The sequence below is a fragment of the Equus quagga genome, chromosome 14 (assembly GCF_021613505.1).
Source record: "Equus quagga isolate Etosha38 chromosome 14, UCLA_HA_Equagga_1.0, whole genome shotgun sequence".
Taxonomy (NCBI): Eukaryota; Metazoa; Chordata; class Mammalia; order Perissodactyla; family Equidae; genus Equus; species Equus quagga.
In genome coordinates, this window is record NC_060280.1 from 25,031,195 (window position 1) to 25,045,684 (window position 14,490).

A 14,490-nucleotide genomic window follows, 5' to 3' on the forward strand; every position below is an offset into this window, starting at 1 on the left:
GATTCGTTATAGTATCTTATGACCATCTCTTCCATTTCATTTCTTGTATTGGTTAAACTTTTAAATGTTCATTTCTCTTTACAAGAAATATCTTGCTTTTGTTTTAGAATTATGTTCTTCTTAAAATTGCTTTCTGTATTATAAAATCTGATGTGATGTCTTGCATTATTTTCTTATTCTATTTTCCCTCTTAATCTAACCCACCTTTAAAATCTCTTTCAGTTACCCTAAATATTGTTGTTTTGTAAACAATCTGAAATCTTGTTCTTAAAACAATTTCTAAGGCATCTTCTTCTTTGCTATGTCTCTTAAATGTAGTTATTTCTCTCTGTTGTAACATCAATCACTAACAATACTCCTTCGAGTGACCCCCTTTTCTCTAATGTAATTTCAACTATTTACAATTTACCGCTTCTGTGTTAATGGTGGATAAAATTTAAATCAAGAAATGATATCTCTTGTATATCTCTGGTAAATGTGTCATAGTCACCTCAAGTTGGCATACTACTCTCTCTACTCTGAATTTTGTCTTTCTTTATGGTCTCCTTTACTATATGTATGCATATACAGATTAGATATAGACACAGATATAGATATAATCACACACAAACATATTCACACAAGATAACACTTTCTGCTTTTTCTTAAAATTTTCTTTGTTTGATATATTATTCTCACTCTGAATGTGCTTGATGTATGATGAATCACATGTCTATACATCCAATCAAAATCTCTTTCCAAAGATGATACAAATATAGTTATCAAATGTACCTCTCCATTTGTCCTCATATCTATACTTCAGACTAAACACTACTTCCATGTCTCTATTTAATTTTTTTCACATGTGAGATACAGTGATAACAACTGTTTTAATATCTGTGTCTGCTATTTCTAAAATCTAAGTCAGTTCTTGGTCAGTTTCTATTGATTAATTTTTCTCTTCATTTGGATCATATTTTCCTGCTTCTTTGCATGCATAGTTTTGATTTGATGGTAGACAATATGAATTTTACCTTGTTGAGAATGAATGTAATTTATATTTACTGTAACTTATTCCTTAATACAAATATTTATATACCTGTTAATATTCTTAAGATTTGTTCTGATATTATATATAAATTACCTAGAAATAGTTTGATCCTTAAGGTCTTCATTTAAAAAATTATTAGGTATGACTAGAGACCATTTACCCTAGGTCTAATTACTAATTACTCCCCACTACTGAGACCTTATTTTTTCTAAATACTCTACTCAATATCCTGTGAACTACAAGTTACTCCAGTCTTTCTTGGAACAGGCACTTGTTCAGTTCATGTGTGAACGCTGAGCCTGTTTCCTCTCATTCTTTTGGACAGTGGTTTCTTTGGCCTCAGTTTCTTTACACACATACAGCATTCAGTACTCTGATGAATATTTTAGGGAGCCCTCTGTAGATTTCCAAGGTTCTCTCTTGGTGTAGTTCTTTTTTCTCCAGTACTCTGTCTCATGAATTCTAACTTCTTTGGTCTCCTTGGGTCCTCAGCAATGGTTCCTCAACTCAGGGAGTTCACAGGCTCTGTCTAGGTTTCTGCTCCCTTTACCGTGGCCTGGAAACTCTCAAAGCAGTGATCTGGGGCAATTGTGAGATTTAATTTGTATGTTTCCCTCTCTCTCAGGCATTCAGCTCTTCTTGCCAGATATTTATTGTCTTTAAAACTGTTGTTTCATACATTTGTCTAATTACTTTGGCTGTGTTAGATTGAAAGCTGAATTCAATCCCTCTTACTCCATTTAGGCCCAATGTGGAAATCCTCGTCACCATTGATCAAGTATATGCTGAATGCCTTCTGTATATTAGGTATCATCCTAGGCATTTGGGATAAAGTATGAAATAAAGATTAAAATTTTGAAAGGACAGAAAAAAGTTACAGCCACAGAAAAGACAAAACCTTAAAAGGAAAGGAAATGACTCACAACTAATAGCTTTATAGGAAGAAAAGGAAGATAAAACTAAAATTAAAATAAGGCCATACTAACTCAGACTAATGTAAATGATCTTGTATCTCTCAAAAAACTACAGCATTAAAATGTTGTGAAACAATATAATAATGGACAGTCATAACAATGGTAATGAAAGAAATAGTTTCTCAAATTCTCAAAAGAAAGTAGAGAATTACATTTCAAAATGATTTGCCTAAAAAATGATCCAAACTAAGTCTGGATACTTAAGGCTCACTCATCAGGAAAAATCACTTCTAAAGAAGAGCTTATCTAGTGTTTGTGGTGAACAGTAGAGATACAACTGGTTTCATGGTTGAATGTGTGATTAATTATAAGTACTCTGGAGTATTGAGAAAAGCAAGTTTGACATGGCTTTGCTTCCAAGTAATTTGTTTTTGTGACATGGAATGTGTAAGACATTGAAACCACTATCTCATGAGAATATTTTGAAAATCTCCCTCTGGCACCCTCTGTCTAAGATTCCCTACTTGTTGCAATAAATAACTCTGGTGCCAGGCAGATACCTCTATGACAGGTTTCTAACATCTCATAAGAAATCCCCCATTCTCTGCCTATGACACGGAGAGTGAGACTAAAAGAGAACTGTACTGCTGAACTCCTTTGTCACTCTGTACTGAACATTGCTGGTTTCACGGTGAGAAAATGGCAGAACACATAAAAATGACTGTTGAATTTATTTTCTTTAAAAGAACAGAGATGCAGTATCATCTTTAAGAGCTGCTTAACTGAAGTTTTCCATAGATTAAGAATGACAGCCATGAAAGTTCAGTGTCCTTAGAAAGGGAACAAAAAGGAGAGTTGGTAAAAGATGAGAGTGCAGACACCTATTTGGGGAACCAAGAAGAGTGTTATGAAGTTCAAGGTTAACTGATGGGGGTTCATAGCACATATGTCAGAGACCAATATTTTGTTTTGGTCTCTGGGGGAAGACTGGAGAAATTATATCTCTTCAAAGGATATTTTAAGGGGTTGACAGTGGGACACACATACTAGGAGAAATTAAATTTCTTTTTGATGTCCAGGATTAGTGTGTGAAATATCTTTCTGGCTAGGATGGGTAATACACCACAGATAAAAGGAAATCCAGTACTGATTGAGTCAGTGCCAAAAATAGAAGGGAAAGATGCACATAAAGGAGAGCAGAGTGAATTCTAAGACATTATGGAAGATAATTAAAGCAAAAGGAAGAAAGCTGATTATATGTGTTTATATGAACCTGTAGTATATGAATTTGTGTATGTTTAAATGAAGTGCAATGATGTGTTGTGGACAACACTCAATGTGTTCCTCATGAATTTTACGTTTATAAGAAAGTCTCACATCTTAGTGTCGTAGAATACAGTGTGTTGAGTGACTGTGAGTGTGGGCTCTATCTGTAGTGTGTTTGCATGCCCCAAGCTATTGTGAACCACAATTTTCTTCTTTTTGTTTTTATCAACATGAGTGTCTCTGATACTCCACATGTACATCTGAAAAAATTATATAGAACTTAGTATTCTAAGTCCCTAAGAAGTCAGCCATAAGGAACTGACTCAGTCCCTCAGATAAAAAGACATGCTTGGTAGAACACTCTTTACTAGGCATACTATGAAAGAATGTAGTAAGATACAGTAGCCTTTCATTGTCAAGTGCGTGTGAATGCAAATGAACAAGCGTAAGTCTATACATCAATGGATGAAAATGTATACATTGTGATTCATCTAGAATCTGCTTTTCAAAGATATATTTGCATCTATAAAAAGATGAATTTGTTTATTTACATTTACATGGTTTTAAAACAGCACAGTAGTTCTAATTCTGGCTGAGGGAAAAAATATATATATTTTATTCCAATCCTCCCTGTCTCTATTCTTTTTCTTGAGAAGGAATCCTTCATTAGTTTCTGTTTTTCTTCTGGTGTTTTTATTTGGGGTCACACTTTTAAATAATATGATTTTACAAAAGATTCCATAGTTTTGACTTCATACTCTTCCAGATAAGGGTTTAGCTTGGTTCTATTCCCACCCCTCCTCCCCCATCCCACATATCCAAATGTAGTTACATCGCTATTTTGTTTTTGCTTCAACTTTAAACAAAACACTTGGATCTAATTGTATTCAATCAGTCATATACAATCTCCTCCTACCTTTCTTTGTAGCATAATGACATAAGCACTAACACCATTTCCTCCAAATATGCTATTTGTAAGATATTTACTGATATATTCATATGCATTATTTCCTAATATATTTGTGTTTTGAAATAGAGATATTTAAAATTTTATTAAAGAAATTATTTATTAATGTTTGATACTATCATAGCATCAGCTAAGATGTAATGACAATACCTACTTTAGTGATTTTATCAGTCATATTTTGAAAAATAAACATATTTAAAAAGAAAAAATCAAACAACATAGAAATTAATTTTAAAAGGGACAGTATCATATGAAGTATTTTTTAAATGACATGGGGTTTATGTGAGTTATTGAAATATCTTATGCTTTATTTCTGCAGGTGTAAATAACAGGGAACATGCCCGGTTTCCAGATGCCTGAATATTTCTAGGTGTGGTGTTGACACAGGGAAAGTGCAGGAACTTCTTTCAGAGTTTCTGCTAAGGTCACTAAAAATAAAAGTAGGTGAAAAATTATGAAATATAAAGAGTTCTGAGAATGAAATTTTTCTAAACATTGGGATAAAAAATAAAATTATGTGCTTAATTTTCATGTTACTTGATCAATGATTGGAATGTTCTAGGCCAAAAGAATTCTAGTAACTCTTCCATTTTAATAGCAGTAATCCATTGCCCTAACTCCAGATTGTTATTCAGATAAATCTGGAAACATTATAAGGATCAATTCCTTGATGTAAAGATGCCTAGGATTGGGGCTGCCCCCCAGGAGTAAGATGCGTTATATTCTCCTATCTTAAAATCTTTATTTGTCTTCCAATAGGAACATTTAGAAGCTGATCTGGACTTGTTCCCAAGAAATATCCTTATGGGGTTTACAAACCACAGCTGGTTCCAGCCACCCACTCTCTTTCTAACAGGCATTCCTGGACTGGAGGCTGTACAAATATGGATCTCTATTCCACTGTGCATCATGTATCTAATCACCTTCCTAGGTAACTGCACTATCCTCTTTGTTATTAAAAGCACTTCCAGCCTTCATGAGCCTCAGTACATGTTCCTGTCTATGCTAGCAGGCACAGATCTGGATCTGTCTTTATCAACTTTACCTACGGTACTCAAAGTTTTCCTCCTGAATCACAGAGAGATTGAGTTCCACTCTTGCCTAACACAGATGTTCTTCATCCATACCTTCTCCTCCATGGAGTCAGCCATCCTGTTGGCCATGGCCTTTGACAGATTTGTAGCTATTTGCAACCCACTGCTCTACACTGTGGTCTTAACCCCTCCTCGGATTATTGGGATGGGGATTGCTGCTGTGGTTAGGGGTGTGGTGTTGATGGTACCCTTGCCAGTCCTTCTTCAGAGATTGTCCTTCTGCAAAGATGTTATTCTATCACATTGTTACTGCTATCACCCTGATGTTATGAAGCTGGCCTGTGGTCCTGTCAGAGTCAACTTCATCTATGGGCTGTCTCTTGTTCTTTGCTCCTTTGGAGTTGACTCCATGTTCATTGTCATTTCGTACATCCTTATTTTGAAAACTGTGATGAGTATTGCCTCAGAAGATGGTCAGCTCAAGGCATTTAATACTTGTGCTTCCCACATTTTCACTGTCTGCATCTTTTATGTGCCCCTTATTGTGCTGGCTCTAATTCATAGGTTTGGTACATTCACGTCTCCTCTTCTCCATGTCACCATGGCCAATCTCTTCCTCTTGTTAACTCCAGTCCTTAATCCCTTGGTTTATAGCCTAAAAACCAAACAGATAAGGTCTGCAGTGCACAAGGTATTCAAGAGCAGGGGAAACTTGCTCAAGTAGTCAAGTGTGGCTTAGTGAAAAAACACCTTGACTCTCTCTTCCCCTTTTACCTATTTCCCTCTGGGGAATATGTCATTAATTCAAGGTATAATTTTGTGATAGTTCAGGTATTTTCTTCTCATATGCCAAGAAGATGGTGACATTTGGTTCTTGTCTTGATCGAATTCATTATGCACACTCTTGAATGAGGGATCTTGCTGAAATAATTTTTTCATCTCTTTTGTATTTAAATATTTAAGTTTAAATAATTAAGTGGCTTATAGTTAGCTACAGGATAAAGATCAAGTTACTAACATATTTTAGAATCTTTTCTGTTTTCTTATCCCTGCCTTCCCCCCAGCATCAACTCTGTCTATAGAATGCCACTTCTCTTTGAACTGGATGATTCAATACATTTGTACACATGTATTCCTGCCTTCATGTGACTCCAAGCTTTTACCAATTGCTTAGCTTCAAATTTCAACACCTACCTTAAACACAACTTCCTCTATTATGAATGTTTCCAACATTCTGGTAGAACTGGCACTTTCCTTTTCCCCTCAATATACTCCATAAATAATTTTATTATAATACTCACAGGACAATTTTACTTACGTCTTCATGGCTGTCTTCCTCCATTGACTGAGAATTATTGTCAGAAGCCACTGTGTTGCTTTATTTTCAATCTCTGGTGTATACCTTATTCAGCAGCACAATAAATTGCAATCGTTTCCTTTAGTAAATGAATAAATGGTCATGTGCCTAGATAATTACACTTGACAATCACAACTCTTACTTGCCAATGTAACTACTGTTTAATGATCCTTCCCTTCTAAACAATCAGGGACCAAGTGTGTTGTCTTTGCCTTTGCATCTTCATTACCTTATGGAGTATCTGCATATTGTGCACAATAAATGCATATTGACTCATAAATGGGTAAATTAATAAATATGTGAACTGAGAGATGTCATTGGTAATATGTTCTACGTGTAAAGTGTGATTTTTGCACATTAAAATGTAACTATAAAGCAAGTGAGGGGAATCTTTAAAATACTTTATTCTTAAAAGGAGAAAGGAAATTGAGTTGTTTAATGTCTGCCTCCACGTCCAAACTTTCATTACATTACCAAAAATAGCCTGTCTTAAACCAAAAGAGACGAATTTTATTAGCTCTATTTTAAAGGAAAAGAGAGAGTTAAAAGATACTAAGTAATTTGTCAGTATCTCCCCAATCAAAAATGATTAGACTCGGGATTAAAAATCACCACATATTATGTAAAAAATACATAATTCTGGTAAATCCAACTTTTTTCCCCATATGAGATTTAAAGATATGCAAACACATAGGTGTCATTGAACCCTATTATTTAATTATGGTATTTTAAGCAAATTTTATTTTTACTCATGTTCACTAACATTAAATGCATTATGAATTTACTGATTCCAGCAAACATTTGTCATGTTCAAAGAGATACTAGTTTGATTATCAACCTATGTCTGCATGAAACATACAGTGCCCAAGAAAGCTGCTAGTTGTAGAACTAAGACAAACTTACATCTGTACATCTTTAAGTGTCATGCTCGTAACTCTACTTCATATTTCCTGCCTGCAAAAGCTGAAGTCTAAGAAGAAAATTGCCAAAATTCATATCTTTAGCACATTGTGAAATGAGAGTATAAGTAGAGGCCAAAGTGGAGTACATATATTTTTATTTTGTTTTCTTTTTTAAAGAAACACTTGGAAAAAGTCAAATTCAAAGACTGTAGGGACCAACCGGTTGACAGTCATCTTCTAGAAAACAGGAATGAAACCACAATTAGCCAACACTAGGGGAAAAATTATCTTGTTCCTATAAATTCCTATTTATCTATGAAAAGAATCATTCACTGAGACAGAACATTTTGCTTGGAAGAAATGCAAGTAAAGTACAACAGAAGAAGATATTCTGAGGAAGGGTGACAAAGGACAATGGCAAGGTAATGTTAATCGATATGTTAACATATTGATTATATTAATCAATTAAGGTTACTTAGTCTTCTATTAGCCATTTCTATATTTTTCCAGGGCATTGACATGCTCTGCTTAGGATAAGCTGATGCTGTCTCGCCTCATACTACAGCAATACAATAACTATTTCATAATAGCCAAGGTTACACTCATGATGTGTTAGGAAGTAATATCACATACACCTTTTTGAAATTATTCAGCAATCAGCAGTCAGTAGAGTTCTCATTTTTTAAAGTCCTTGCCTTGAAATGGAGAGGATTTCAGTTTATTATTTTTTCTGTTATTTTTCATAAGTTCTCTCTTTCTCTCTCACACACACACACACGCACACACACAAACACACACCATGACACAATACTCCCAATGAGAATTCTTTAAATTCAGTATGGCCACTGCATTTCATGACCTCACTGTTAATATTTATTTTCTATAAATTTTATTTGGCAAAATTAATGTATGCAAAGTAGTAGACGGATGAGTACTGTAAATGTTTAGAACAATATTTTTCATTCTGTTATTTTAAATACTGTTAGGGAGTAACTAATGAGTCAAATATGAAATGCCTTTTTTTTCCAACTGCACTTGGTGATTTCAGACAGCTCAACAGAGAAGATGTGCCGTAAAGTTTCATCCACATGCTGGACTTAAGCTGAGAATTTTCTTTTGTATTATGCAGATGCTTTCTTTAACTATGTTTCCTGTCATCAACATAGAGCTCTTTTATGTGAATTCTATCTACTGATTCTTACCTTAGGTTTTCTCTATTTCATTTTTCCATAGTTTCTTCTAATGAAATACCCCACAAGTCCATCCATATGATTCGGAGACCAAAACATAATTTATTGATTTACTGTTTCTTCTTGCTGCATGTGTTCATGCTGTGTATCAGTTATGCATACATGTCTTTGTTTAAGAATCCAGTTCCCTTTTGTACCATTAATAAATATACATAAAATGAAATTGTTTGAATAAGGAAGACTGCACATCCTTAAAGTCATCATTAAATGAGCTTTTTATCATCTTCCACATTCCATTTCTGTACAAATCTTTCTTTATTGCTGCTGCTATTGCATTAGTTAGAGCTTTTTAATCTCTAACCTAGACTGTATATTTATCCAGTAACTCAACTGTATCTCAGAGCAAATCCCCCAAATATTTAGAGGAATACTAAAATATATAGTAGCCATATTTACAACAATTTGGATTCAATAAACAAATTCCAGGCTTACAAGGAGTGAAAATATAGCCTGCAATAAAGAGGAAAAAAATAATCAAAAGTGACCAAGCTGGATGACTGATAGGATGTCATAAAAAAAATATGCTTAGGGATCATTGGTCCAATGAAGAGGTTGGATTCATTGAAATTTTGGATGTTACAGATGGTTTAATATAAGAGATCATAATTAATCTAGTTATTAAAAATGAGCAAAAATTTTCTCAATGAAAGATGAAAAGTGCATATTAGGTACAGGAAGTAGCAAGTCAAAAACATTTTAGAACCAACACACACTATTCAGAGTACTGAAAATTGTCTAGTAAGTCTCGGGCATGGAAGAAAAGTACACAGGTCAGATCATGGAGAGTCTCTCATATCATGTGCATTATATTAAAGTTGTCATATCAAACATGGGTCCAGCCCCGTGGCCAAGTGTAGAGTTCTGTGTGCTCTCTTTTGGTGGCCCGGGTTCATGTGTTCCAACCTCGGGTGCAGATGTACTCCACTCACCAGCCACGGTGTGGAGGTGTCCCACATACAAAAACATAGAGGAAGATTGGCACAGATGTTAGCTCAGACGTAATCTTCCTCAAACAAAAAAAAAAGGAGGATTGGCAGTGAATGTTAGCATGTTAGCTCAGGGCAAATCTTCCTCAACAACAAAAACAACAAAAATTCTAAATAAAGATTCAACATGATCATATTTGTTTTACAAAGTTTATACAGCAGTGTAAATAATAGATGGGGCATGGGGTAACATTGCATGATGAAAATGCAGCTACTGTAGTAGATAATAGGGAGATAATAAAAGTTTGAATTAGTGAAGGGCCTATAGACATGTAAACAAATGAACTCGCTTAATACATATTCAGGAGATATAAGTGAATAAAATTAGTGAAGATTAAAAATGGGGAGATGTAAGAGAAATCTATAGAGATTATAGGATTATTTTTTTCTCTATACCAACATAGAAGATCCAATTCATGTACAGAGGGAACTTAGAAGAAAGCAGCTTTTGGAGCAGAAGTTCATGAATTTGAGGACTGCTTTCAAAAGAACAGATGTATGTACACAAGCCTATCTGGAGATCAAAAAGGAGTAGAAAATTTTTCAATGATTATATATAATGTACTCCATAACTGTATCAAAGGTAATATATAAACTAAAAATGGTATAGTCTATAGGAAACTGGGGTAAATATCCTTTTCTACAAAATATGGATTTTCATATATTGGGAGGGAGTGGGAAGAGTTTTCTTGAATATGACTCAACTCTTGGATAAAAAAGTATAATAAAATAAAAAACAATTTAATAATTTACTACTGTAACTCAGGCAGTCTGCAATTTGACAGAGTTAAACTAGTTTAGAAAATATAAATGTTTGTTCTCATGGAGATTTTAATGAAGGAAAGAAGAAAGATAATTAAAAAATAAACTATATAAAACACAGTAGAAAGAAGAGAAATAAACTAGAAAGTTAGAGAATGGGGTGAGAGATTTGTTGAACTCCTTAGACTCTTTGCAAAGTTGCTGAATAACAAACTATATTTGGAAATATAGAAGATATTAGATCTGAATATAACAATGGGATTATCATGAATTCTCTGCCCAAGGACCTCTCATTTGTCCCAATTTTGTTCTCAAGAGGGTTGAAACCACATTGAGAAAAAAAGTGGGAACAAATAATATATTACAAATATATAATTTATATCTTTATTCATAAAACCCATAATTTATAACATTTCATCCTATCCTTCTCTATATCCACATGTTACATCTAAAATGACAACAAACGTCAACTATTATTAAATAACTATAGAATTGGGAGTTCATTTTTTCCCCTACCTAAATCTCCATTAACTTGCCTAATTCTTCACCTTCTCTGTTTCTTGAAAGATTTCCTCAGAGAAGAACGGATCTGCTTGGTCTTTAAGCTATATACAATTGGGTTAAGCATTGGGGGCATAAAGAGGTATATATTTCCCAGGACAGCATGTGCTAATGGAGAGCTTCTGTGGCTGATTCGATGCATGCCAGTTATTGCCAGGAGAGGCCCATAATAAATTAGAACAATAAAGATATGAGACAAACAGGTGTTGAGTGCTTTCCTCTGGCCTTCTCTGGAAGCAATGCCTACCACTGCTTGGAATATCAGAGCATAAGAAATGGCTATTAACAGAAAATCAAACCCAAAAGAAAAGATAACCAAAACCAGTCCATAGAAAATATTAATTTTGACTTGGCCACAAGCTAACTTCATGACATTTGGATGGAGGCAGTAGGAATAGGAAAGTGTCTGGCCCTTGCAGAAAGGTAGCCTCTTGAGCAGGATAGGCAATGGAGTCATGAGTGCTACCCCTCTCAGCAGGGCTGCCAGCCCCATTTTGGTGACTCGTGAGTTGGTGAGTATGGTGGTGTATTGCAAGGGGTGACTGATGGCCACAAAGCGGTCAAAGGCCATGGCTAACAAGATTCCTGAGCCTGTGGAAGAGAACATATGGATGAAGAAGAGTTGAATGAGGCAATCATCAAATGCAATGTGATAGAGGCCAAGGATAAAGACCTTGAGCACAGAGAAAAGTGTAGAAACAGACAGGACAATATCTGCTCCAGCTAGCATTGACAAGAAAAGGTACTGGGGCTCCTGTAGACTACGCTCAGTCTTCACCAAGTACAACACTGTACAATTTCCCACGATTGTAGTGATGTACATCAGGCACAGGAGTGGTCCCAGCCACAGGTGGGCACCCACCAGCTTTCGGAGGCCCGTGAGAATGAAGAGAGAAGGCTGAAATTTTGTGGTGTTGGACTCAGACATGGAAAACTGTGAGAAGCCCTACTCAAAACATTTTCCAAGAAATGGATCCTAAGAGGGAAGAGAAAATGAAAGATCAAATTCAGGAGACTCTACTGATTTGGCAAAATGCTCCCAATGAATGCTAAAGACTGAGCATTATAGACTTACCGAAAGGAAAATGACATTAATAATTTTTATGCCTGGAAAGGAAAGTTCTCTCTTCTGAAGTTGCGGTGGTATCAGGCAATTTCTTACTATTATAATTAGATTATAACAATATCGCTCAGTGGTGTAACTAAATTCTTTGGACCTTAATAACATTTAATCTTTTAAATTATTTTGTCCTTGCAAAGTTGTCTTTCTTTTATTTCCATAAAACTACCCCTCTTGATCTTTTTTTACTTTCATAGATATTCCCTACATATTTTTAAAAGGTTTGCTATTCTCCATGTGTCAATAAATACTAGTATTATATTTTTCTCACTCTCTGTTCCTCAGGATTGATTATATTTATTTTTTTAATTTTCTTTGCCTTTAAATATATATCTTCTTTCTAGTTCTCTCACATTAGTTCCAGGTACCTCAAGCTTAACACTTCCAAACCTCAACTCACTTTCCACACGTAGTTAGATGTCTTCAATGTCTCTGTTAAGTATTCATGCAATAATCTCACCATATTGTCCTGAGAGAATCAATTTGTCCAGACTAGATTAATTAAATGTATTACTTCTAGTCTTAGATCAATTTAATCTGATGAAAATAGCAATCTCTATAAGCTTAAAAATGTGTATAACATTTGATCCTGAATTTCACTTCATTCTTTATTAAAGAATAAGGTAAGGGCACACAAAATTCAGCAAACAGTATTCTTTTAATAAGGATTATTAAAAGATATTTATTATTTTTATTATTATTAAAAGGATATTTAATCTAATTATCCAAAAATATAGATGGATAAATAAAATGATGTACCGCCTAATACTAGAACACTAAAGAACCTCAAAAATGAATATTATAGAAATTCTTAAGTCAAGAAAGTTGTCTGTACAAAAAAGTTTTTATTTCTTCTTAATCTTTTTTATAACTATATATAGCTCTTTGTTTCTTGTCCTTCCAAAGATTCCAGTAAAATAAAAGCTAATTAACATAATCTAAAAAGTTAAGTAAAAAGGAGAAAGTAAATTAGTTGAAATAGCAAGTTCAACAAATGTCTGGGGCAAGAAGAAATAAAAGCTGTTAAGAGATAAAACTAATTGTGCAATGACCATGCTCAAATACGCATGAGGAAAATGCTGTTAAAAGATGACGTATCTGCTCCACAGAACCTTAGAGAGTCCTCAAGAACAGAATGGCATGCACAAAGATTGTTGAGAGCAAGAGGAGAAAATAGAATCAGAGGCTAGGAGCATTTGAAATTCTGTTTACTAAATTTCTTTGCCAATTGGTTTACTGTATTAATTTCCATTTTCCTCTCTTCCCATATTTCCCTTAGTCTAGTCATGTAGAGATACACAGAATATAAGACAGGGACGGTACTGAAGTCTCTTCTGTAAAGATATTAAAGAAACTACCTGGAGAGGATTAATAGCACTAATATCTATTGTCATTCAGGCGTAGTAAAGGACTTACGCATAATGGATAATCACTTAAAGTCAGTTTCCACACAGGGAACCCTCAAATTGACTGCTGTCAATTGACTAGATCAACCCTGACACAAAGGGTTCCAATATTGCCTTCTATCCCTGAAAGAGAAATGTCAAAATTAATAGTAAAAGAAAACAGAAATAGTAGAATAAATTTCTGTCACCTACTTAGTAAAAACAGTCCTTTAATGATAAGTATAAATAGATAATAAAGCTTTCAGATCTATCAATAAAACAAAAAGCATAGAGAAGCATATCACTTAACTCTCAGATAAAGATAATCTGTGTACTAAAAAACAAATTTAATAGGTAAATTAATATAACCTGCAATATTTATAAACTTACTGCATTTATAAAACAATGGGTTATGATGCAAAGCAGATGTTCTGAAACTTTGGCTTGCATCAGAATTGCCTGCAGTGCTTCCTAAAACACTTATTGCTGAGCCTCAAACCTGGAATTTCTGATTCAGTAGGTATCAGTGAGGCCTGAGAATTTATAGTTATATTTCTAGCAACTTCCCAGGTGATGCTGATGCTGCAGGCCAAGGGACCCAACTTTGAATACCATTGACGTAAAGGACTAATGTGAGGATAAGAAAAATTCTATAAATTAATCTTTGACAGTCATAATAAAAATAAATAAAATACAAAGAAGAAACACAAGAGAAAGTCAATAAATATTTGGGGGAAAGGTAAATAAAATGAAAATCAAACACATAATAACATGAAGGGTCAAGTAGAGAGATACACCATGTGACACTTGGGTTTCCAAAAAAAAAAAAAGGAGGAGAGACATTGAGAGAAGGATTATATAAGAAAGTATGTAATACCTTTTTTGAGGGGAGCTGAAAAGATATTGTTGTCATTAGTTTGAAAGGATACATGGGGATAACAAAGAGAATTATTATA

General features: G+C 34.3%; 2 protein-coding genes across 2 annotated transcripts; one reads left to right on the forward strand and one right to left on the reverse strand.

Moving 5' to 3' along the window:
* The first annotated feature begins 4,981 nt into the window (after positions 1–4,981).
* Positions 4,982–5,935, forward strand: LOC124251990 (olfactory receptor 51A4-like). The gene has a single exon (XM_046685019.1). It carries the CDS (start codon positions 4,982–4,984, stop codon positions 5,933–5,935), a length of 954 nt encoding a protein of 317 aa, XP_046540975.1.
* A 5,077-nt stretch (positions 5,936–11,012) lies between these two features.
* LOC124251980 (olfactory receptor 51I1-like) lies at positions 11,013–11,957 on the reverse strand. The gene has a single exon (XM_046685009.1). It carries the CDS (start codon positions 11,955–11,957, stop codon positions 11,013–11,015), a length of 945 nt encoding a protein of 314 aa, XP_046540965.1.
* Between the last annotated feature and the right edge of the window lie 2,533 nt (positions 11,958–14,490).